Source organism: Saccopteryx bilineata, chromosome 1, assembly GCF_036850765.1.
Source record: "Saccopteryx bilineata isolate mSacBil1 chromosome 1, mSacBil1_pri_phased_curated, whole genome shotgun sequence".
Classification (NCBI taxonomy): Eukaryota; Metazoa; Chordata; class Mammalia; order Chiroptera; family Emballonuridae; genus Saccopteryx; species Saccopteryx bilineata.
Genome location: NC_089490.1, coordinates 324,480,841 through 324,503,908, shown reverse-complemented (window position 1 = coordinate 324,503,908; position 23,068 = coordinate 324,480,841). Strand labels below are relative to the sequence as shown.

At 38.3% G+C, this 23,068-nt stretch overlaps 2 protein-coding genes across 8 annotated transcripts in view; one reads left to right on the top strand and one right to left on the bottom strand.

Annotated features, from left to right (window-relative positions):
* Positions 1 to 15,095, top strand: part of CEP57 (centrosomal protein 57) — a 56,770-nt gene extending 41,675 nt beyond the window's left edge. For 2 of the 4 annotated variants that reach the window (XM_066248151.1, XM_066248124.1), the window contains one exon: positions 48 to 1,768. In XM_066248151.1, the coding sequence (XP_066104248.1) occupies positions 48 to 281 (234 nt within the window). In that variant the 3' untranslated portion in view covers positions 282 to 1,768. Of the gene's footprint in view, positions 1 to 47; positions 1,769 to 14,856 lie in introns of those variants that run through there. The other 2 variants (XM_066248133.1, XM_066248143.1) reach the window with 2 other exon arrangements.
* Positions 3,542 to 23,068, bottom strand: part of MTMR2 (myotubularin related protein 2) — a 135,602-nt gene continuing 116,075 nt past the window's right edge. For all 4 annotated transcript variants that reach the window (XM_066248081.1, XM_066248092.1, XM_066248101.1 and 1 more), the window contains 6 exons: positions 18,194 to 18,379; positions 15,206 to 15,412; positions 12,996 to 13,088; positions 7,744 to 7,857; positions 5,487 to 5,663; positions 3,542 to 4,888 (listed from right to left, as the gene is read on the bottom strand). In XM_066248081.1, the coding sequence (XP_066104178.1) occupies positions 4,727 to 4,888; positions 5,487 to 5,663; positions 7,744 to 7,857; positions 12,996 to 13,088; positions 15,206 to 15,412; positions 18,194 to 18,379 (939 nt within the window). In that variant the 3' untranslated portion in view covers positions 3,542 to 4,726. The remainder of the gene's footprint in view (positions 4,889 to 5,486; positions 5,664 to 7,743; positions 7,858 to 12,995; positions 13,089 to 15,205; positions 15,413 to 18,193; positions 18,380 to 23,068) is intronic.

The window sequence follows — 23,068 nt, the reverse complement described above, 5'->3', positions numbered from 1 at the left end:
GTTTTCATTAAATTCTCCTTTTTCCCTAACTTGGTTATTTGGTATAGCTGGATAAACAGAATACTGAGAAGCAGAAAAGGGGATTGAGGACCACTAAAAAGACTCTTGATGACGAGGGGAACAGCAGCAGCCGTTCTTCTGGGATCACAGGGACCACAAATAAGAAGGACTTTGCTAAACCCAGACCTGGAGAAAAAAGCAAGAAAAATCTTCAGTTATTGAAGGACATGCAAACCATACAGAGTTCATTACAAAGCAATAACTTGTGTTGGGATTACTGACTGGGACCAGGTTATAAATTTTATTCAGATAATCTGTACCTCATCCATCAAATACAATTTACTTTCCAGGTTTCATACTCTTATGCTGGAATTAGTAGGTGGTAAGGGGCCCAAGCTTAATTCATTACACAGGCTTCTTGTGTTAAGCTTCACCACTAAATGTAAACCAAATCAGGGCAGTTTTAAAGACTAAGAAGCCACAAATATTCTGTTCCTTTGAGATGAAGTTGCTGTACTGAAATGTGCTTTGTAAACAGATCACCAATTTTTTACTTGTGGGCGTGATTTTTTAAAAATAGGTCTTTGTATGTCTAAGTAAAATTAGGTTTAAATTATCAAACTTGAGGCTGTCCCATAGGCAGTGTTTGCTGGAAAAGTCTCACTTTTAATCTTCCCCTAGCATGACTTGCCCTTTTTTTACTACAACCATTAAATCTACTTTCTTTTGACTTTTGATGGCAGTTTTTTATATTTAAATATTTATACATATTTAAGATTGTTGTTTTGCTGTGATATTTCAAACATTAATCAATATTGAATATACCCATGTTGATTTTTAATCCACTGTAAAAGTTTTTTAAAAGACCCAAGCATTCATGTTAAGTCAGTTAAACTGTGAAGATTATAAAATAATTTTTAAAGTATAAATAAACCTAATGAAGTAAATTGAGTTTTAGACTGAAGAGAGAAGGGAAGGTGTGAAGTGTATACATGTGTTGTTTTTAAATAGTACGTGTTTGTAATCATGCTGTTTGGCTCAGAGCATTGTGGGCTTTAATCTTAATGAAGAACCACTTAGAGATTTACTTTTATTGGTGCAGTCTTAACTGTACATGTGCAATTGTCATTATGTTAATAATGTAAATCATAATTACATGTTAACTTTTTATAAATTTGCCACTTAAGTCAATAAAGCAGATTTTTTAAGGAAACACAAATTTTCCTTAACAGCCTGTTAATAGAGGCTTCAATGTAATCTTTCCAAACAATGCATTTCTAAGAACATGAGCATATTCTGAGAAATAATTTATGGTTTAGTACTTTGTCTTTGTCATGCTTACATGGAAACTAAGCCCAAGAAAATTAAATTTTCTCATGAGATATAAACTGTTAAAAGTACTAAGGAACACATTAACCCCTTATTAAAGAGGTTCATTTTTATGCCTCCCCTGGGACTGATACAGAGTCCTAGGAATTTATCTAGATAACCAGCATGAATTGTAGTGGCTGTCTGGTACTAAACTTACTGAATTATTTTTCTACAGAGTTCTTATTTTAGGGTCTTTAGATTTGAGGGTATTTGTGAATCTCTTGAAATTGTCTGTAAACTTTTACATGCATGTACATTTTTCTGATGAGCATGTTTGTACCTTCATCAAATTCATAACAATGAGTCAAGTAGACCCAAGGAATCACCGTCCCTGCCATGGAAAATATTTCTTGTCTCAACCACCATTTCAGCTATTAAAACCTTTCTTACCTCTGTGTTTGAATGTCAGGTCATTAGATTGTGTAACCCTCACTTGCATTGTAGAGGCTCCAAGTCCTAATTAAAAGAGTGGTTTAATGTTAGTGAAACCCACCCATCCCTCAGCTAGGAGTCAAATGGAAATCCACTCCAGCTTTTGATTCCCTTAGGTGAAAACTGAAAAGGAAATATTGCTTCAGCTTGTCTGAGAGCCAACAGCAGAGGATTATGGTGTCATTCATCCAGTTATTTTGTATGAGAGCTTTATTGCGGTACCTTTCAAATACAAGAATCATCTGTGTAAAATGCCAACGTGGATACCAACCTGAATAAGGTGTGTTTACAGGTAGCTGAGGACATCCGAAGACTCAGTGGCTACTACGGTGGTGAAGGCATGGGCACTGTTCCAGGAGCACAGAGGGAGATGGGGCATGGCTGAATGCTTTACCAGTGTAGTGCAATATTGTGTCTCTGGGTTTGCTGCGATTTTTATTGTCTGCTATGATCGTATTGTGATTTTTTCATAAGTGTTTGACAGTGCACCTCTGTTGCACATCTGGGTTGTGAACACCTTATTTAGGTAAGGCTTTGTTTGTTTACTTTGATTCTAACAGTTCAACAGATTAGCAATTTGAGGTTCATATTCCAGAAGGTGGTGCTATAGCATAACATTTTGTTTCTTATGCTGGAGCTGACTTGCTGCTAAAGTTGAAAAAGTGTGCATAACAATGGCTTTAACAAGAAAGACTGATGGCAGGTGGTGGAGGTGGTATGGGCTTCGCACCTGAGGCTCTGGGTGTGCCACAGCCCAGTCAGGGCGCCTCTAGGGAGGGAGCCCTGGAAGTCCAAGAGCAGAAGGCGGGAATGTTCCCTTGGCTCTCTGTCCTCCCTTCAGAAATCCAGTGTTGCTGAAGAGCAGTGGGGCCCTCAGCAGCAGTCCACGCAGCTGGGCAGACTGTCTCCTCCCTTTCACTTCTAGGGAGCCGGCCACCATCAGCACCAGTGCAGCTCCCTTGGCTCTGCAGTCTCCTGCTAGGTCCAGTTCTGCCACTTTGGAATGCACTGATGGATGGTTCTCTTCAGTGTCCTGGTGTGCAGTGTAAGTCAGCTACTTAAACAATATTTGGAATAGAAAATTTGAATACTGAGGGACTGGCCATTAAACACTATGATACATTTTCTTAAGAAATTTCACATAATGATGAAATCACTTTGGTACCAATTTTGCATAGACCAAGAAGAGCCGGACTAAGGTTCAGACCATAATGAATTAACAAGTGAAAAAATACTGTATTTTTTTGAGTATTGTTTGATTTGTGTATTAGAGGAAAAACAGGTTCAAATACAACATTTTTTTTTTTTTTCTGAAGCTGGAGATGGGGAGAGACAGACTCCCGCATGCGCCCGACCCGGCACGCCCACCAGGGGCGATGCTCTGCCCCTCCGGGGCGTCGCTCTGCCACGACCAGAGCCACTCTAGCGCCTGGAGCAGAGGCCAAGGAGCCATCCCCAGCGCCCGGGCCATCTTTGCTCCAATGGAGCCTTGGCTGCGGGAGGGGAAGAGAGAGACAGAGAGAGGGGGGGGGGGTGGAGAAGCAAATGGGCGCTTCTCCTATGTGCCCTGGCCGGGAATCGAACCTGGGTCCCCCACATGCCAGGCCGACGCTCTACCGCTGAGCCAACCGACCAGGGCCACAACATTTTTTTTGAAACAGATAATAGGAGACAGCCCTTTCCTCAAAAAAGGTTTCCAAATAACATTTCTGCAAAAGAAACTTGGACAAGGACAAAGTTTAAAAGTCAGTTGAAATTTTCTTTTAATTTATTAAAAGACACAAGGGACAGGACGCTCCTTTGTTACAGTACATACATATGGCTCTTGGAGGGAGGAAAGGCAGATGTCATGGACCAGTGTTTGCAGCAGCCCCGACCTAGCCCTGCAGCAGGCACAGTGAGGCCGGGCCCCTTCGCCAGCATTAGGACGGTAATACATTTTTACGTGCAGTCAGTTCTTTGGTAGACTTCATCTTAAATTCGATGGAATTACAGAATTTTCAAAGGAGAGTAAGTAGCAGTAAAAGGTTTCATGTAAAATTTTAGCATAGTGCTTCTCGCCATAAATAATTTACAGACCAGAAAAAGAGTCAATCCTAGTAAACTTTAAAAGATTGCCTCAAAACTTACCAATTTTCTGTGTTCAGCCACACCAAAAGAAATCCAAAGTAGGGTAGGTAATGATTTTTTTTAATGTTTCATGTTCATGTTTCTAGTAATTGGTTAAACGGAAACTAATCTGAAGGATGTGGAATTCTTTGAAATCCTAGAGAGCTACTCAGTACTTGCTCCTCTCCGTCCTCCCCCCACGCCCACCTATGAGGCATCACTTTAGACAGCTAAGACATCTTAAGCATAAATAATGACAACAGTTTTCAACTATGAGACTGCCTTATCATATATGATGAAGGTGGGTGCTGGAAGGTGATGGAAGTAGATCACTTTCCACAAAAAAACAGAAAACGCACAATGGAGAAAGCAGAATCAAGTTTGATCTGTCATGAGAATGAAGTTTGTACATCTGCCATGGAGTTTCAGTGTTGGTTTGAAAATTGATGCCCCTCTGCCTCTGTGCAGTGAGCTTTCTTCTGCCAGGAGGTATATTTTTGAAATGGTTTGTATTTTGATTTTACCAAAATATCTAAGCATTTTCCTTTTAAAATTAGAAACTTATTCCCACTGTGGCTCCAGGATGGAAGCATTTTAATATTTCTCAAGTGACTTACAAAATGAGTGTTATAATAGCATGTGTTACATATGGAGTTATTTCACTTAAGCCACCTGCACTGCTACAGTTCTAAATTCTGATTTAAAATAAATTAAGCAACTGAATTTCTCTCATAGATGGGTTCTAAATTCAGAAGCTTTCTACCAAAAGCTGCCATTGTAATCACGAGTCCGTGATGATGAGGGCCCAGCCATTTCATACAACAGTCTGGACAGGAGTGACACACTGTGCAGGGGAGCTGGCTCTCTCTGAGGATGAGGTGGAGCGGTTAGAAATCTCTCTCTGTAGTTCCTCTACTTTTTTCTGAAGCTCTGCCCGTTTAGCAAGAAGTTCTTTGTATCTGTTGTGAATGGGCTCCTACAAGAGCAAAACACCACAAATTATTTCTACCAGGCACCCCTAAACAAATCCGAAGTCAGTTCTTTCCCTAAACATGGCAGACGTTTCAGCTGTGGAGTCCAAGCCCACCTTCCCAGCACTGCTGCCCCCAGCATCTCCACAGAACATCCTGAGCCTGGCATTCTTCCAGATACAAATAACTAACACTACAGTCTAAAAGACAATGATCAAAGATGTATTATTTAGTTTACTGTTTTTACACTAATAAGTATTCCATATTTCAAGTGGGCTGGAATTTTGTTAGGTTCTTAACTTTCCTAAAGCTACTTCGCCAACGCAGTAAAGCAAGACCTCCAGAAGGTAGCCAGTCTGACATGTGCATTTTACTGAGGAGGACAGAAAAGACAAGTGATGTGTCCAAAGCCATCCAAGTCAAGTCAGGAAGGATAAGAACCAAGTATACAGATTACCCCCAACTAGTGTGTTTTCTACTATACAATTGTAACTATTAACAAGGAAAAGGAAAAGTTTAAAATATGCACAGATAATTTAGTTGCTTTAAGGGGACAAACGTAACTGCACGAATGAGTACTTCACTGTGTGCAGTACAACTTACCTGTGGTTTCATCCGTGGGTTCCACCTTACATAATATCCCACCCAGAGCTCTAGGTGGCGCATGCTGGCTACTGGATAAAGGACATGATTGGAGTAGCTCCCATAGAGAGGATTGGTGAAGTCTTCCAGCTGGCTATTTATGTAAGACCACAGTGACACAGTCCTTTTAGGAAGATTCTGTAAGAAGGAAAATAAAGATTCTCCATCATGTAAGCTATTTATACTTTAAATATTTATACTTTAAAGTTGTAAAGAGGTTTACTATGATAAGTAAAATCTCTTTAGAGGGAGATAACTTTGACACTTAAGCGGTAGCTCCCCACTTACACTAAAGTCAGAGAATACTGGGAAACTGCAACTCCTCAAAGAGCTGAACAAGGAGTTACCACTGCCAGCAATTCCACTCTTAGCTTTATGCCCAAGAGAATTGAAAACATACACATAAAATCTTGTGCACAGATGTTCAAAGTAGCATTGCTTACAATAGCCAAAAAGTAGAAATCCAAAAGTCTATCAACTGATAAATAGATAAAATAGTTTATAATGGAATATTCAGCCATAAAAAGGAATGAAGTATTGATACATGTTATAAATTGAGCCTTATGCTAAGTGAAAGGAGCCAGTCACTCCAGCTGTATCTTGAATGCCTCCATTTCGTTGAAATGTCCAGAAGAGGCAAGTCCATAGACATAGATCAGTGTTTGCCAGGGGCTGGGAGGACAAGGGAAGGGAGGGGAACTACTAACAGGTACATCGTTTCTTCTTAATGTTCTGAACATAGTGGTGATGGTTGTAAAACACTAGATATATTAAAAACCAGTAAATTATACACTTAGTAGAGTGAATTATGTGGATTGCAACTTAGACCTCAGTAAAAATGTTTCTCTTTTTTAAAGTCAAAATATAGTAAGTCCTAGTCAAGGCTCAAAAAATGAAGATATCTTTGGAACCTAGCTATTCTTAATTATCTAGTATTAAATTCTTGAGTGCCTACTATGCATGAAAATATTTACTGTGTGCTAGCAGACACTGAAGATATAATGGTAAGTTAAAAATTTAAGAAGCACTTACTACATGGTAGTTACTGTAGTGTTTTGTATGGTATATTTTATTTAATTCTCACAACAGTGAGTACTATCCTTCCCATTAGCAGTAAGTGACAAATCCAAGGTTTAAACAAATGCGACCACTTTTTGCCACTGTGCTTTATAGGAAAGCATGGGGAAATACTTCATAAACACTTTTTTTTTTTTTTGTATTTTTCTGAAGCTGGAAACGGGGAGAGACAGACAGACTCCCGCATGCGCCCAACCGGGATCCACCCAGCACGCCCACCAGGGGTGAAGCTCTGCCCACCAGGGGGCGATGCTCTGCCCATCCGGGGCATCGCTCTGCCGCGACCAGAGCCACTCTAGTGCCTGGGGCAGAGGCCAAGGAGCCATCCCCAGCACCCGGGCCATCTTTGCTCCAATGGAGCTTTGGCTGCAGGAGGGGAAGAGAGAGACAGAGAGGAAGGGGGGAGGGGAGGGTGGAGAAGCAAATGGGCGCTTCTCCTATGTGCCCTGGCCAGGAATCGAACCTGGGTCCCCCGCACGCCAGGCCGACACTCTACCGCTGAGCCAACCGGCCAGTGCCTAAACACTTTTTTTAATAAAAATTGATGCAGAGGGATACACCAATCAATGATTCAGAATTCCATGCACAGGATGAGTGCATTTTGAGGAAAACAGAAGTAATCCTTATTGGTTTGTCCTAAATAAGAGCAACCACCAGCACTACCTCTGGGGAACTGGGGTAACAAACTAACTTTATACACAGTGTGTTTGAATGTTTAACATTATTCTTTTACAATATAAAACTACAATTTCTTATTAACAATATATATATTTTTGGATTTGATCTCTCCATTCAGTCAAAGGCATATATTTTACCAATTACATTTTTCTGCACCTGCTCTGAAGGATTCCCATCCTGTAACAGGTGCACTGGTGCTCCTTAGACACGCACACTTCAGTTCTCTTTAGCACATCAACTTACCTGACAGCTAGCTGGCATCTTCATCTAACCTTGCAGCAGAGGTACTTTAAAATAGATCAGGTTCAGATATATGCAAAGAAGTAATCATATTAAAGCGTATAAGATCAAGTGTGGTCAAAGAAATCATTCAAAAGAACAACTGTTCATGTAACCCATCACAAAATGCACTCGCATAGGAAAAGCGCACTGGGGCTAGACCAAGACAGGGCTTCTGTCTTACCTCTTTTCCTCTCTGCTGTTCACTATTACAAAGGAATGTTCCGAATAAACAGCTATATAGATGGTCCAAAATGGTAATGAGAAAATATTCATTGAATTCGAATGCTGTTGGAAACTGCAAATCAAACACCACGAACAAATCTATTAAGACATTTTCAAACATATTCATCCCTGTATGTGGGTAGATCTTTTGTAATACTTCTTAAAATTAGGCTAAACAACATTCAAAACTATACTTGTAAGCCACTGTGACATTATCTGATAGGTTTTCTGTTCAACGGTCACTTTACCACTTTTCTAAAATTTCTCCCAAAAATCTCCTCATGTAGCAAGAATTTGAATGGTCTGCCCTTGATGTTTCTGTATCCCCCTTATCTGCTAACCCTAAACTTTCAGGCTGGTGAATTTTGACCTGGGCAATTCTGATAACTCTACTCTTTCTCTGCCAAAAATGACCATAAACAACATAGTAAGAATTTTCTTTAAATTTCAAAAACATTGTTTTATGTTTAGGAATTTCACACACACACACACACACACACACACACACACACACACACACACACACATAGCATCAAGGTCTCCAGAAAATGTCAGCAATGTACAAAAATAAGTACCCAAGGCAGAGGTGCAGCTCGTGTAAAAGCCAACCTGCTTGTCTTTTCAAGGAACATCCAGACAAACATTATCTGTAACCCACTGGATGCTTTACTTAGTATTACACAAACAACACAACTTGTGGGGACTTAATCAAGAAAGAATTACAGATCACAACAGGAAGGTAATCCATCCTGTCGGTGTAATAATTCAAGATTATTCCGAAGTTTCTATGTAAGATTGTACCAATTATATGATTGTGAAAAGGGATTCCATCAGTATCTGGATTGCAGATTTGGGAAATAAAATTTTGTTGCAAGTTTTTCTTAGGATGATCTCTACCCAATAGTTAAGGAAAATAGTATTAACTGTAAGCAAAGGGGATGGGGGTAAAAAGACCTTAAAGTTTTCTAAATTTCAGGAAGCCATAGCAGGGTAATGTGGCAAATTACTCAGACATTGAAGGGTAACTAGCATGCTGTGGCCATGAAGCTGAATGAAGCAAGTGGTCAAGCACCTATCAACAAAAAGCCAATTATCTGTCAAGAAACTTGGTCAAATCCCATTTATTTACAAACTAAATCCGCTTTCCTATATTGTTACATACTCTTAACAAATTTATTAGCCAACTGTGAATGCATTCTGACTCATTAAACAGTAGTCTAAAAGAACTGAGCTTGTGATTATTTTCATTATCTTGGCAAGACTATTAGCTCAGTTATGAGAAGACAGTTTAATCAGTGAGTAGTTCCTCCAACAAAACTAAAATAGAGCATTAACTGCTGGAATTGCTATAAAACCTTCAGCAAAGGAGGGCTATTTTGTTTTTACATGTTTTAAAATCTAAAGGGCCCTTCATCCACTGCTTCCTGATCCCAGCAGTGAAGGGAGAGGATGAGGGGAGGAACAGCGGTGGAGTCCAGAACATCGCAACATAATTCCCATTTTCACAAATGTGCTATTTAAGTATCTGCACAAACATTTAATTATTTGTAAAACTGAAGACTGCCAATAAACAATGAAACATTTTATGGTCAGGAAGAAAATATAAGTTCTATCTAAGAAACAAGATGAAGCTGATTTTTCAGTAACTTAAGCTCAGAACTAAAGTGAAACTGCTTTTAGATAGATAGCATACAGAAAGTGAACACAACAACTAAGGAAGAAACGTATTTGTCATATACTCTGCTATGCAAACAACTGGTAACTGATTCTTCTCTTAAACATACCAGAACTAATCCATTCACAGATGTTGTCCCTTTGAGGTAGGTCTCTGGGAAAGCAGCCACACAACCATCAGTGATGCCATGGATCCAAACAACTTTCCTAGTCCTTTGATATAGCATATTTGATTTTTGCCAATAGTCAATGTTATTTAAAAATGGAAAACGGTAACAGTAAAAAGTGGGTCTACTATTTTTAGTCATATATTCAAAAAAAGAATTGGTATAAGGCAGGGGTCCCCAAACTATGGCCCGCAGGCCGCATGTGGCCCCCTGAGGCCATTTATCTGGCCCCCGCCGCACTTCCGGAAGGGGCACCTCTTTCATTGGTGGTCAGTGAGGGCGACACAAAGCCCAGCATCGCTCACGTACAGTACTACTTCCGGTGATACGGGATGCACGCGTCACGGCTCCAGAAGCACATCACATCACTTGTTACAGCTACCAGTGACAAATATGGAACCGGACATTGACCATCTCATTAGCCAAAAGCAGGCCCATAGTTCCCATTGAAATACTGGTCAGTTTGTTGATTTAAATTTACTTGTTCTTTATTTTAAATATTGTATTTTTTCCTGTTTTGTTTTTTTAACTTTAAAATAAGATATGTGCAGTGTGCATAGGGATTTGTTCATAATTTTTTTTATAGTCCGGCCCTCCAATGGCCTGAGGGACAGTGAACTGGCCCCCTATGTAAAAAGTTCGGGGACCCCTGCTTAAAATGATCATTAGTGCAGAGAACTGGTTGTTAAATTATTTTAATCCTAGGACTGGTTAGGGGTGACTATCCCCATATGTGACCATTGTATAAGCATATTATTTTGATTTATAATTTTTATTTATACAAGTCCTTGTATAAGCATATTATTTTGACTTTCCCCCAAATTACTATAGTTATTCCTCAGTATTCACAGGGAATTGCTTCTAAAACCCTTTGCAGATACCAAAACCCAAAAATACTCAAGTCCCTTATATAAAATGGCAGAGGCGGCCCCCTGGTATAAGGATTTATATAGCTAATATACTACTTAAAAGGCAATTCTGAAGGAAAAAATCAAACTGGAAAACCACAAGCAAAAGAATGAAACTCGACTACAGTTTGTCCCCTTGTACTAAAATTAATTCAAAATGGATCAAAGTCCTAAATATAAGACCTGAAACAATAAAGTACATAGAAGAAGACATAGGTACTAAACTCATGGACCTTGGTTTTAAAGAGCATTTTATAAATTTTACTCCAAAGGCAAGTGAAGTGAAGGCAAAGATAAATGAATGGGACTACATCAGACTGAGAAGTTTTTGCTCAGCAAGAGAAACTTACAACAAAATAGCCAACTAAATGGGAAATGATATTTTCAAACAATAGCTCAGATAAGGGCCTAATATCCAAAATATACAAGAACTCATAAAACTCAACAACAAACAATCCAATAAAAAAATGGGAAGAGGACATGAACAGACACTTCTCCCAGGAAGAAATACAAATGGCCAACAGATATATGAAAAGATGCTCATCTTCATTAGTTTTTAGAGAAATGCAAATCAAAACTACAATGAGATACCACCTCACACCTGTTAGATGAGCTATTATCAACAAGACAGATAATAGCAAGTGTCGGAGAGGCTGTGGAGAAAAAGGAACCCTCATTCCCTGTTGGTGGGAATGTAAAGTAGTACAACCATTATGGAAGAAAGTATGGTGGTTCCTCAAAAAACTGAAAATAGAACTACCTTATGACCCAGCAATCCCTCTACTGGGTATATACCCCCAAAACTCAGAGACATTGATACGTAAAGACACATGCAGCCCCATGTTCATTGCAGCATTGTTCACAGTGGCCAAGACATGGAAACAACCAAAAGCCCTTCAATAGAAGACTGGATAAAGAAGATGTGGCACATATACACTATGGAATACTACTCAGCCATAAGAAATGATGACATCAGATCATTTACAGCAAAATGGTGGGATCTTGATAACATTATATGAAGTGAAATAAGTAAATCAGAAAAAACCAAGAACTACATGATTCTATAAATTGGTGGGACATAAAAACGAGACTAAGAGACATGGACAAGAGTGTGGTGGTTGGGGGGGGGGGGCACAAAGAAAACGAGATAGAAGGTGACGGAGGACAATCTGACTTTGGGTGATGGGTATGCAACATAATTGAATGACAAGATAACCTGGAGATGTTTTCTTTGAACATATGTACCCTGATTTAGTGATGTCACCCCATTAAAATTAATAAAAAAATAAAAATTAAAAGTGTTTATCGTGCCCCCCCCCAAAAATCAAACCTACTCACAAGAAATAAACATTATTAAAATAAGTATGTAGCATCTCCCCTCCCCACAACACATGAGGGCCTAATGACAGAACACAACTGATTTGTATAAACATTTGTAGTAAATGTGTGAAAATACCAGACTCAATATACTATAGTCAGACCCAGTACAACAGTTTAACCTGGCAGGTTTCAAAATAATCCACCCAAATTCTTACAGGGGAAAAAACAAACTATTCAATGTGCTGTATAATTGATGTATTTCTCCTAAGATCACCACTTACTTTTAATGAAATAAGTAGTAGTTTCTTGAAGCTAAAATGTGATCCTAAAGCAAAGCAGAACCAGCAGTTGCCCTACCTTATATTCATGTGGCAATACAACTGAAAGAAAAAAATAAAACAACAAAAATAGGCTCTCAGTTGTCTGCAGTCTAATGAACCCTTGGGTGAATAATTTACTGACATACCAATGAGCTGTACCCAACTTCTGGGTTTTGAGATGATTTTTCATGAGTCGAGTTAAATATTTTTAAAACACCAACCAAACCCCTGCCTCATTAGTAGTGTGACCCATATTAAACCAGGTGGTTTCCAATCTCCTTTGTATAAATATTCCCAAAAAAGCTAAATCCATTTACATTAAATTTCACATCATTTTCTTATAAAGTTGGTAGGAGGTCTAAAAAAACTCTCCCTACCTAAAGGGGGTGGGGGACTGAATCTATTATATATATACTTACCTTGTTATACTTTCCCACTTAACCCATTTTCCCACTAAAATTACTTGCCAATTTCTTCATTTCTTTACTTTTTAGCGATCCATTCCTGAGCTTCTGGGTGAAGACACTGCCGTTATTTAGCACTACTTGTCTAAAACAAGGAGGACACCTCGCAAACCTCTGGGGTTGTTATCAGTGCCACTGAGATGCTAATACAATAGAATCAAATTGTCAAGTGTTGAATACTACTCCCAAATAATATTCTTTAGCTTAATTCACAATATGATAATCAGGTCATACTTCTAATACCTAGAAACCTTACAAGAATTTTCATTTTACAAGAAATGTAGGATAATCAGTGACCAAATCTCCCAACTCTGTCTGGATGGCTTAAAAGAGATGCAAGAGGGGATACATATGTTACCTGTCTTGTCATCTGCCAGACACAGTCAATAAACTGAAGAAAAACAGGCGATCTGTCTGCGTCTGCGTGATTTTTATCTCCGTGGCCGAGTCTCTAAAGCAAAGACAGTGAAATAATATATGAACTTTCTGGGATTTTTCATTTTTTAACGGAAGTAATTTTATTTTCCAATAAAAGTACTATTTTCTCAATATTTTTAAAAAATCAAAATCTTTTTAAAAGAGTACAGCCAAGAAAACAGAAATCACCCATCACCCTACCTATGAAATGCCTATTAACATTTTGAAGTACAAACTGCTAGATTATTTTTAACAAGAGGTACCTATAATAGGAACGACAACTTTGTTTAATAAATAAAACTTAGATCCTAAAAGGCTGATAACGGAAGACAGGGGCAGGAAGACTTCGGAGCTCAGATGTTTGTCCTGGAAATCTAATTCTTTCCTGAGTATTATATTACTTGTACCACAGCCTCCGGAAGCACCCTCCTCCTCTGATGCTGGGTCAGTGCATGTGGGGACCTGTGGCATCTTAGCTCTAGTCTGTCTTGATCAAGAAGTACACAGCACAAACCTTCCTAAACCTTTAGAAAATGCTTGACTTCCGCCCTCTGAGCATGCACTCACCCAAGTTTCTCAGTTTTTTTCCTCCTCTGAGGACCTTCGCCCCAGATGACCAAAACATACTTCTACTCCATATCCGAAAGCCACTGATTCTAAAAGTATGGTCCACAGACTTCTGGGGGTTGGGGATATTGCGGGAAAGGGGGAAACTGTGAGGTCAAAAGTTATTTCATAATGCTAAAAAAAAAAACTGCCTTTTTCAATTCACTGACGTTTGCACTAATGGTGCAAAAGTGATGAAAGAGAAAACTTTCGGTACCTGAGCAGGAATCAAGCAAGGCAGGGGACTTATTTAAACTGTATCAGTGGTTACGTTGTCTGCTACCCATGTGCCACCGGTGAGGTGAAAGGGGACAAAGCCAGTCTCAAGCCAGTTTCCTTGATGAAGCAGTAAAAAGTATTAACTTTATTTAATCTCTCCCACTAAATACATTTTAAAAATATTCCATGTAACAAAATGGGGCGTACACATAATGTGCTTCTGCTGCAAACCTAAGTAGGATGGAAGGAATCGACACTTTTTCAGGGAACATCATTTTGACTTGAAAGAGGAAATGATACCTCAAGGGAAACAATGGACAGCACTTGTTGCCAAGGATAAAATTCAAGCTTCTGAGTAAAAATTAGATTTTGGAAAACTTTTATCTGTTGCTTATTTCTAGAGGTTTTTTTTTTTGTTTTTTTTTTGTTTTTTTTTAAGAGAGGAGAGAGACAGAGAGGGAGAGAGAGGAGAGAGAGAAGGGGGGAGGAGCTGGAAGCATCAACTCCCATATGTGCCTTGACCAGGCAAGCCCAGGGTTTCGAACCGGCGACCTCAGCATTTCCAGGTCGATGCTTTATCCACTGTGCCACCACAGGTCAGGCTATTTCTAGAGGTTTTAATGAAGAAACTAAACAATCACCTTGGCGACACCACCGAAGACAGTCAGTAATCACTGCCCGGACTGGACACTTAAATTTAATAGCAACAATAACATCAACATACATTTTTGGTATATATAGAGGGCACAAAAATTTGTCATTTCCATAAAACTAACTGAACACTTCCCATACACATGGTCATCGCTGTGCTGGTACATTAAGAAGGATAATGGAAAGTTGTTTTGTTCCCAGTTCTGAGTTAGTCTTTTTTTTTTTCCCCTTTAATTCCAGTTTTTCTTAGACCCTGATCCTGTGTGAACAGGCCTACTTTATATTGGGAATAATTGAGCCATTCTAATTTTTTTTTAACTCTACAGGAAAAGCTTGAAGTGCCCTGTAATTCCATAACTATTCATGCTAACCTGAGCCGCACAGGTGGAGAGGACACCCCGGGAAATCATGGAAAGCTACCTGACGTTTGCTGGTAGAGCCCTCAGAAGAGCCTGGGTCAGACGCCGGACCAACAGCTGGCCCTGGCTCCAGTCTGCAAAGCTGCAATAGGATAGCCTAATACTTTCCAAAACAAAAACGTTCTGAGAAATTACCTCTCCAGAATAAATGATAATTTTAGTTGAATATCTAATAAATAAAAAGCATTATTTTCACAAGCCTGATGAGATGAGAAGCATATATCAATACTACATCAAGTCAAGGTTCTTGACTCACAAGCTGAAATCGATGCCCAAAGCTTAACCATTCCTTCTCCACAAGAACTTCAAATCCTCGGATGGTGCGGTAGTAGCCATCCAGCATGACCATGGCGAGGGAGGTCAGCTGAGCTGTGCGGTCCCAGCCGTCACTGCAGTGTACCACCACAGACGTCTTTCCTGACTCGACTTTGTCAGCAATCCTAAGAGCCCCAGCAAGAATAAGCTGTAAAACAGATATTTTTTAATAAAATAAAAATTAAATGCTCCTTAAAAAAATTTTTTTAAGAGAGAGGAGAGGAGATAGACCAACTCCTACATGCACCCTGACCAGGATCCACCCGGTAACCTGGTCTGGGGCTGACGCTTGAATGAACCAAGCTATCCTCAGCACCCAGGGCTGACCATCAGACCAATCAAGACACTGATTGTGGGGGAAAAAGAAAAGACACTGGTTGTGGAAGGGGAAGAAAAAGAGAAGGGGGAGAGGAAGGGAGAGAGAAGCAGATGGCCACTTCTCATGTGTGCCTTGACCAGGGATCGAACCCAGGATGTCTACATGCTGGGCCAACACTCTATCCACTAAGCCAGCTAGCCAGCCAGGGCCATCAAAATTCAAAAATAGAGTTTTGCTAGATAGTTATCTCAAAAATATATGGGGAAAAAATTGGCCCCTTCCTAGAAAAAATTTTTTTAAATAACAAAGTATATAAATTTTGTTTTTAAAACTAGAAAACACTCATAAATGCAGATTCCTATTAATCTGTACAATGAACTATTCAAATTTAAGGTACTTTAAGTACTAAACAAATCAACAGTATGAGAAAGAAAAAAAGATCTAAGTTCTAAAAAAATGTTTCTAAGAATACTCAAATATTCCAAATATCATCCATTTAAATAAATATCCTAACTGAAGTCTTATCTGTTATTTATAACAATGCTCACTTAAGCAAATTAGACTATGTAAACAATAACACTGCTCTCTTATAGCTTCCACAGCATTTATTTTACTGTTTAAGTCATAAAGCATACAGAAAGCACAGTATAAAACTTGAGAGTAAGCTACTTTTCTGTATCGGTATAAATGAAAATTTCTCATCAGATCAATACATGTCAATTTAACTGGTATTGAAAATAGTTTTTTTTAAAATATGCAGAGGCTCTTTGCAAAATAATTTACCTTTTCTGAAGTTGATCTTGAGTTAAAACTAGACAGAATTAGATGTAACCAAAAAAGAAACACAAAAATATAATATCCTTTAAACGGACAATCTAGCCCTACTCTTCAGTGATCAGATCATAGTTAAAAGAACACCATGGTTCTGTAAACACAGATCAGAATAAAAGAAACCAGATTTACTAGCTAGGTTAGAGAATCTCATAAAACCTCCTTCCCATCATAACTGTAGGCATGTTCTGGCAATGGGGTACCCTGAGGCAATCTCAATCTTGACCTTGCCTCAGAGTCATCTGGAAGCATCTATTTTTTCCCCCTAAAGTGCCTAGGCTCCAATCTCCACTAATCCTAACTCAATATTTTAAATAACTTCCAGCAGTAATTTAAACACATCTCCAAACTTAAAAATCAGTGACCCAAAGAATTAGAACATTTGGAAATTTAAGACTTACCAGGAACAGTTAACCAAAGTGGTTTTTTTTAATTCATGCATTCATTTATTTAAAAAACTCCAAACATTTATGGAGTCCCTTACTATGTGGCAGGCAGTGCTCTGAGATAAAGCAGTGAACAGAATCAAGTGTTAGATTATTAATAAAGTTTACAGTCTGGCTGGTGATACCAGCCAGATGCAAATAAAGGAGGAACTATATAACGTGTCAGAGGGTAGTAGAGGAAAAGCGCCATACAGGCTGAGCGGGTTCTACAGAACTGTTACTTTGTATGGAGTGGTCGGGGAAAAGACCTCTGTGAGAGGTGACAGCTGAGCAAGGGTCAGAAGAAAGTGGGTAAGCCTTGCAAGGTGTGAGGATTGGGTGTAACGAAAAACATGTCTTCGTTACAGCCAGCTTTTTAGAGAGAATGTTGAATCTGCTAGTGAAATGACCGAAATTTATAGAAGTGAAAGAGACAATCTATGTTAGTTCCAAATCAAGTCTTAGGGCTATTTATACATCACATAACTGATGGGCCACATGCATATGAGTGTTTACACTTTGCTACATAGAAGTTTCTAGAAGACAAACAACAGTAAAAACAGTCTACACTTCTCAGGAGAGCAAACTGGCCTTATCTTCAATTTGTCTGAATTTCAGAGACCTTGATGTGAGTAGAGTCTGCTGCTTCTTAACATGAAAAAAATCTCATTTCCCTTTATTTCATAATATTAATAGATGAGGTTATAGAAGTCTATATTTTGGTAAGCTTTGTTAATGAAATTCAGACCATACCTGAAAAATATATAACTATATTAAATAAAATCACATTTGGTGCTTCAAACACTGTATTAACATATTGGGCAAATCACATACAAGTATCTATTGGATACCTATTAATCACACAGATAGTGCTGCCCTACCTCCTGAGGGGGTAAAAAAAAATACTATTACAATTTACCCATCCCTGATCTCCACTGAATTAACAATATACACTGGTTGACACACAAAAATAATTAAATAAAAGTGCAAGGTAGTAACCTGATGAAATGGAAAGAAAAAGTAAAGTGAAAATGTCAGGGAAAATGGAAATGGATGCAATCTCCTAAGACTTCATGGAATAAATGCAACATGAACTGGGGCCTGGAGGACGGGAGAGTTCAGGCAGGATGAGAAGGAAAGTGAAAGAAAGAAGTACAACAAAACCAAATGCGCACTAAAAGGACAGTCACTCAAACACCAAAACTGCGTAGTAGTTCTATGAAAGCAGGTCTCAGTTTTCACTGTTTAGAAAGTCACCTTCACCTTGATTCCATCTGTAAGAGCCAAACAGATGAAGGGCAGAGAAAGACCCTGTCTGACATACTTTCTATAATAGTATCAGGAAATAACCCACCTTAATATGTTCTAGCCAGTGAGTAGATTCCAAGTTAGATAGCCAGTGGGTCTCCTCGATGTTGGGGTACACAATCTCCTTAAGTTTTCGTAATGATTCTCTCATAACATGAATATTGTGGATATCTAGAAAAATTAGTTCTGCATTTTGATAGGCATCTTCACTTTCATAACCTCCACCCTTTGCCTGGAAAAAAGCATACACCACAGGAAATCAAAAGTGAATGTTCATCCATTATAGGTTGACATCCATAAAAAAATTCCATAAAATACCAATAGCAGGAGGCCCTGGCTGGTTGGCTCAGTGGATATAGCATCAGCTCAGTGTGCCGACATCCTGGGTTTGATCCCAGGTTAGGTCACACATGAGAAGCAACCACCTGTTTCTCTTCCCCTCCCGCTCCCCCCTTCTCTCCCTCTTCATCTCCTACAGACAGTGGCTCAACTGGTTTGAGCATGGGCCCCACACACAGAGGATAGCTTGGTTGATTCAAATATTGGCCCAGACGGGGTTGCCTGGTGGATCCCGGTTGGGGCACATGTGGTAGTCTGTCTATCTCCCCTCCTCTCACTTAAAAAAAATTGGAAATTAAAGTAACATACATGCATACCTGGAATAGAGACCCAGAACACACAACATAAAGACATATTCTGGCAAAATAACGATTAAAAAAAAAAGGAAAAACAATTGGATGGACATCCAAGCAAAATCAGTGACTTATAAGGAAAAAAAAATTATTTTATCACTGGACTTTAAAATTGTTGGCCAAAAGAAAATAAGCAACATACTTAAGACACTCAAGAAAATCAGATGTAAGCCGAAGGATTTTTTTTTTTTTAATTTTTCTGAAGTGAGAAGCAGGGGGCAGAGACTCCCGCATGCACCCAACCCAAATCCACCTGGCAAGCCCACTAGGGGGAGATGCCCATCTGGTGTGTTGCTCCATTGCAACAGGAGCCATTCTAGTGCTTGAGGCAGAGGCCATGGAGTCATCCTCAGCACCTGGGCCAACTTTTGTTCCAATGGAGCCTTGGTTGCGGGAGGGGAAGAGAGAAATAGAGAGAAAGGAAAGGGGGAAGGGTAGAGAAGCAGATGGGCGCTTTTCCTATGTGCCCTGGCCAGCAATCCACCCAGAATTTCCACACACTGGGCCAATGCTCTACCACTGAGCCAACCAGCCAGAGTAAGCCAAGGGTTTTATGTCCAGCAAAACTGACTTTCAAATATGGGGTAGGACAAAAGTAGGTGTGCGGTGGGTTTATGTGGAAAATAATACAATAATTAATAAATAATACAAGAATAAACCCTGTTTCATGTACTCACAACTGTAAACCTCCTTTTGTACATCCTGTAAAATGAACATAAATTGCTATCACCATGTAAATACTCAAAATATTGTTCCCATGAGCCCTTGGTGAATTATTTACAAGAGCACTTCATTGGTGTGAGCACAAAATATAGATTTAGCTACTTGTAGAAGTCAGAGGTAAAAGGTAAAGTTTATGTACGAAAGGGAGAATATATAAAGGCTCTTATATTACTATATATTCTGACAATGTAAACATTAAAATGTGTTTTAAAAACTGGGAGAATGGGGAGAGCAAATACAAAAAATGAACTTTTTAGTAGTTGTACTGGTGATGGTAGTGTTACTGTTGCTATCCTGCAGCTGTGGCAGCACAGACTACATAACATACTCAGGTTAGCACCCCGTGTCCCTAGAAACAGGATTCCTGGTGCGAGAGAAAGGAGATACACACATATTTAGATGAAGTTATATTAAAAACTCTTTAGCAATAAAATTAAATTGTAAGCATCAGTATGAAATCCTTTATCTTTAAAATATGTGTAAATATTTCCTAGCTCTAGTCCCTGAAAAGACCTAGAAACAGGACCTACTCAGAGGCAGGTAAGCATCCTTAACACCCAGATTATGGTTTAAAATACCATTTCCTACAAACAGAAACCAGAACTTCTTAGAAAAATGGCTATTCCAATTCTAGTACAAGAAATGTGTAAGATTTCCTAATGAGTTTATCTTGTCATACCAGATAGCAAAGACTGCTAGAGTTATGTCAAAAGAAAGGAAATAATCTGAAAAACCTCTCTGGGAAGAAAAATTATAACTCCAAAAAATGTTATCTGCAATAGATTAAAAATGTTAAGTAAAATGCATGTTAAATACATGCATTCATAATACTTTAAAAAATCAGTCACCTTCATGGGATAATAGGAAGTAAATTCACTATTTGGAAAACAGGTAATAAAGGAGACAATGAAGCATTTTCTCTGGCTTTCTTATATGAACTGAACTACCAGTTAAACAAAATACAAATATTGGTCGACTTACGACCTATGCAACTTACGACCATTCGACTTTATGACCACAATCACTAGCCACTGCTCCGCGTCTGGCAGCGCAAGCATTGCCCAGCTGCGCATACGACAGTGCTACCATCTCCATGTGCACCATTTCAACTGTTATCCCAGACTTGGTTCAGCAATTTGTGTTTTGTGTCTTGGATATTTTTCATCAAACCCCTCCCAAGATGTCTACCAAGAGGAAACTGTCTTTGCAAATATTAAACCAGTTGTACTGATAATGCAGAGTTTTACTTAAACCTGACAAATGTAAAAATAAGAAACAAAATGGTGTAGAGAAGATACAAATGGCATAAAATGAACAAAGAAAATTATAATATATAATAATGCAAGAAAATTATGATAAAATATGACTTAAAAGATTTTTATAACATTTCACAGTACTGTCCATATAGCCTACTCAACTTACGACCCAATCGTGTTACGACCAGTCTGTCAGAGCCAATCGTGGTCATAAGTCGAGCACTAGCTGTACAGATAACTGAAAGTATTTCTTTTTAGAAATAGTTCAACTAATAGCTGAAAAAGAAGTCATGAAATTAGAATATCACCACTTTGCAGTCCCAGTGAATTAACATATTTAGGCACGGAGTCATCAACAGCTGTTCACAACCCAAAATGGAGAATCAACCATAAACCATGAGCCTCTTGAGACATTCCGTATTTTAAAGTAATAATCAAGGATGCCAACAGAAGATACCTATTTCAGCTATATATTAAAATACTTAATATAAAATACTTAAATAATATTCAAATACTTAAAAGCCCAATATTAAAAGAATGATTAAATGAATAATGATATACCTATATGATGAGTACTATTACTTTTAAAGAATATTTCATGAAAAGAAATAATTCTTATAATACAATGGTAAAAGAAAAAAGTGAAACAAAATAACCAAGTTAAATTTAAATGCATAGAGAAAATAATTAAAGTATATCAAAATATTACTGATTATGTGATTTTGATTACTTTATCTAAGCCTTCCTAGTTTTTTACATTTTCTAATACATATTTTGAATCAGAAAAATAAATATTTCATTCTTTAAAAAAAGAGGGGACTTCCATAGTGAAATACATGTGGAAATTTAAGATGAGTACAACATTGTCTACCACCTTTCTGGCCTTACAGTCCTCTCTCCCTCTCTCCTCCTAAGGCTCATTCCTGCTAATTCAAGGTATAAAATGTAGGTGAGGGACAAGTCATTCCTGGAAAAATATCTGCCAGTCCCTGGGCTACGGGCTTCATATACTCATTATCTCATTGCTCTGTTAAGAAGGAATGTTTACAGTTTCATAGAGAATGACTAAAACTCACAATGCCCTTGAAACTTTAAATAAAATGAAAAAATTAGGTACATGGCTCCACAATTTAAAGGATGATCACCTAAGCCAGGGATAGTCAACCTTTTTATACCTACTGCCCACTTTTGTATCTCTGTTAGTAGTAAAATTTTCTAACCTCCCACTGGTTCCACAGTAATGGTGATTTATAAAATAGGGAAGTAACTTTACTTTATAAAATTTATAAAGCAGAGTTACAGCAACTTAAAGCATATAATAATAATTACTTACCAAGTACTTTATGTCAGATTTTCACTAAGTTTGTCAGAATAAATCTTTATAAAACAACTTACTATAGTTAAATCTATCTTTTTATTTATACTTTGGTTGCTCCACTACCGCCCACCATGAAAGCTGGAACACCCACTAGTGGGCGGTAGGGACCAGGTTGACTATCACTGACCTAAGCATTGTTAATATTAGTAAAAGCCCCTCCAAAAACTAAATATCCAACAATAGTTGGTATTATTGTACCCTTAAAATAATGTTATAGATGATAGAAAGATATAGTGTCAATTTTTTTTAAATTACAATTATGTCATTCTGTTTCCAATATATGAGTAAGTACATAAGTATAACCATGATTTAATCATGTTTCACTCCTAGTTACAGAATTAAAGGTGTTTTAAAATATTTTCTTCTTTTTCCTCATCGGCATTGTTCTTCTATAATACAGGGTGATGCAAAAGTAGGTTTAGATTTGTTTGCATGGAAAATAATACAATAATTAATAAATAATAATACAAGAATGAACTCTGTGCTTCATGTACTCACAACTGTAAACCTACTTTTGCCCCACCTTGTACATATACATTACTTACTGGGATTTAGAAAACAAAAAAAGAGGTACCTTCTTAAAGTTAAGTTTCTCTCTTCTCTTTCCTATGGTAGATTTTGTCAACTAAACAGGAGTTTCTATTTCCACAACACAAATATTTATTCTATAGCAGTAATCAGGACAACTGCTCCAGCTCAACAACTGCAAGTCTTTGGTCTGAATAACCTGTACAAGCGGAGGGCGGTCAGAAGAGGGCGCCACTGGACAGGCGAACACCACTTCAAGATTACAACAGCGTGCTGTGCAGACCTGAGCCAGTCATTTACTCAGTTGTCATTCGGAGAAGGGAGAAACTAGTCATTCCTGAACA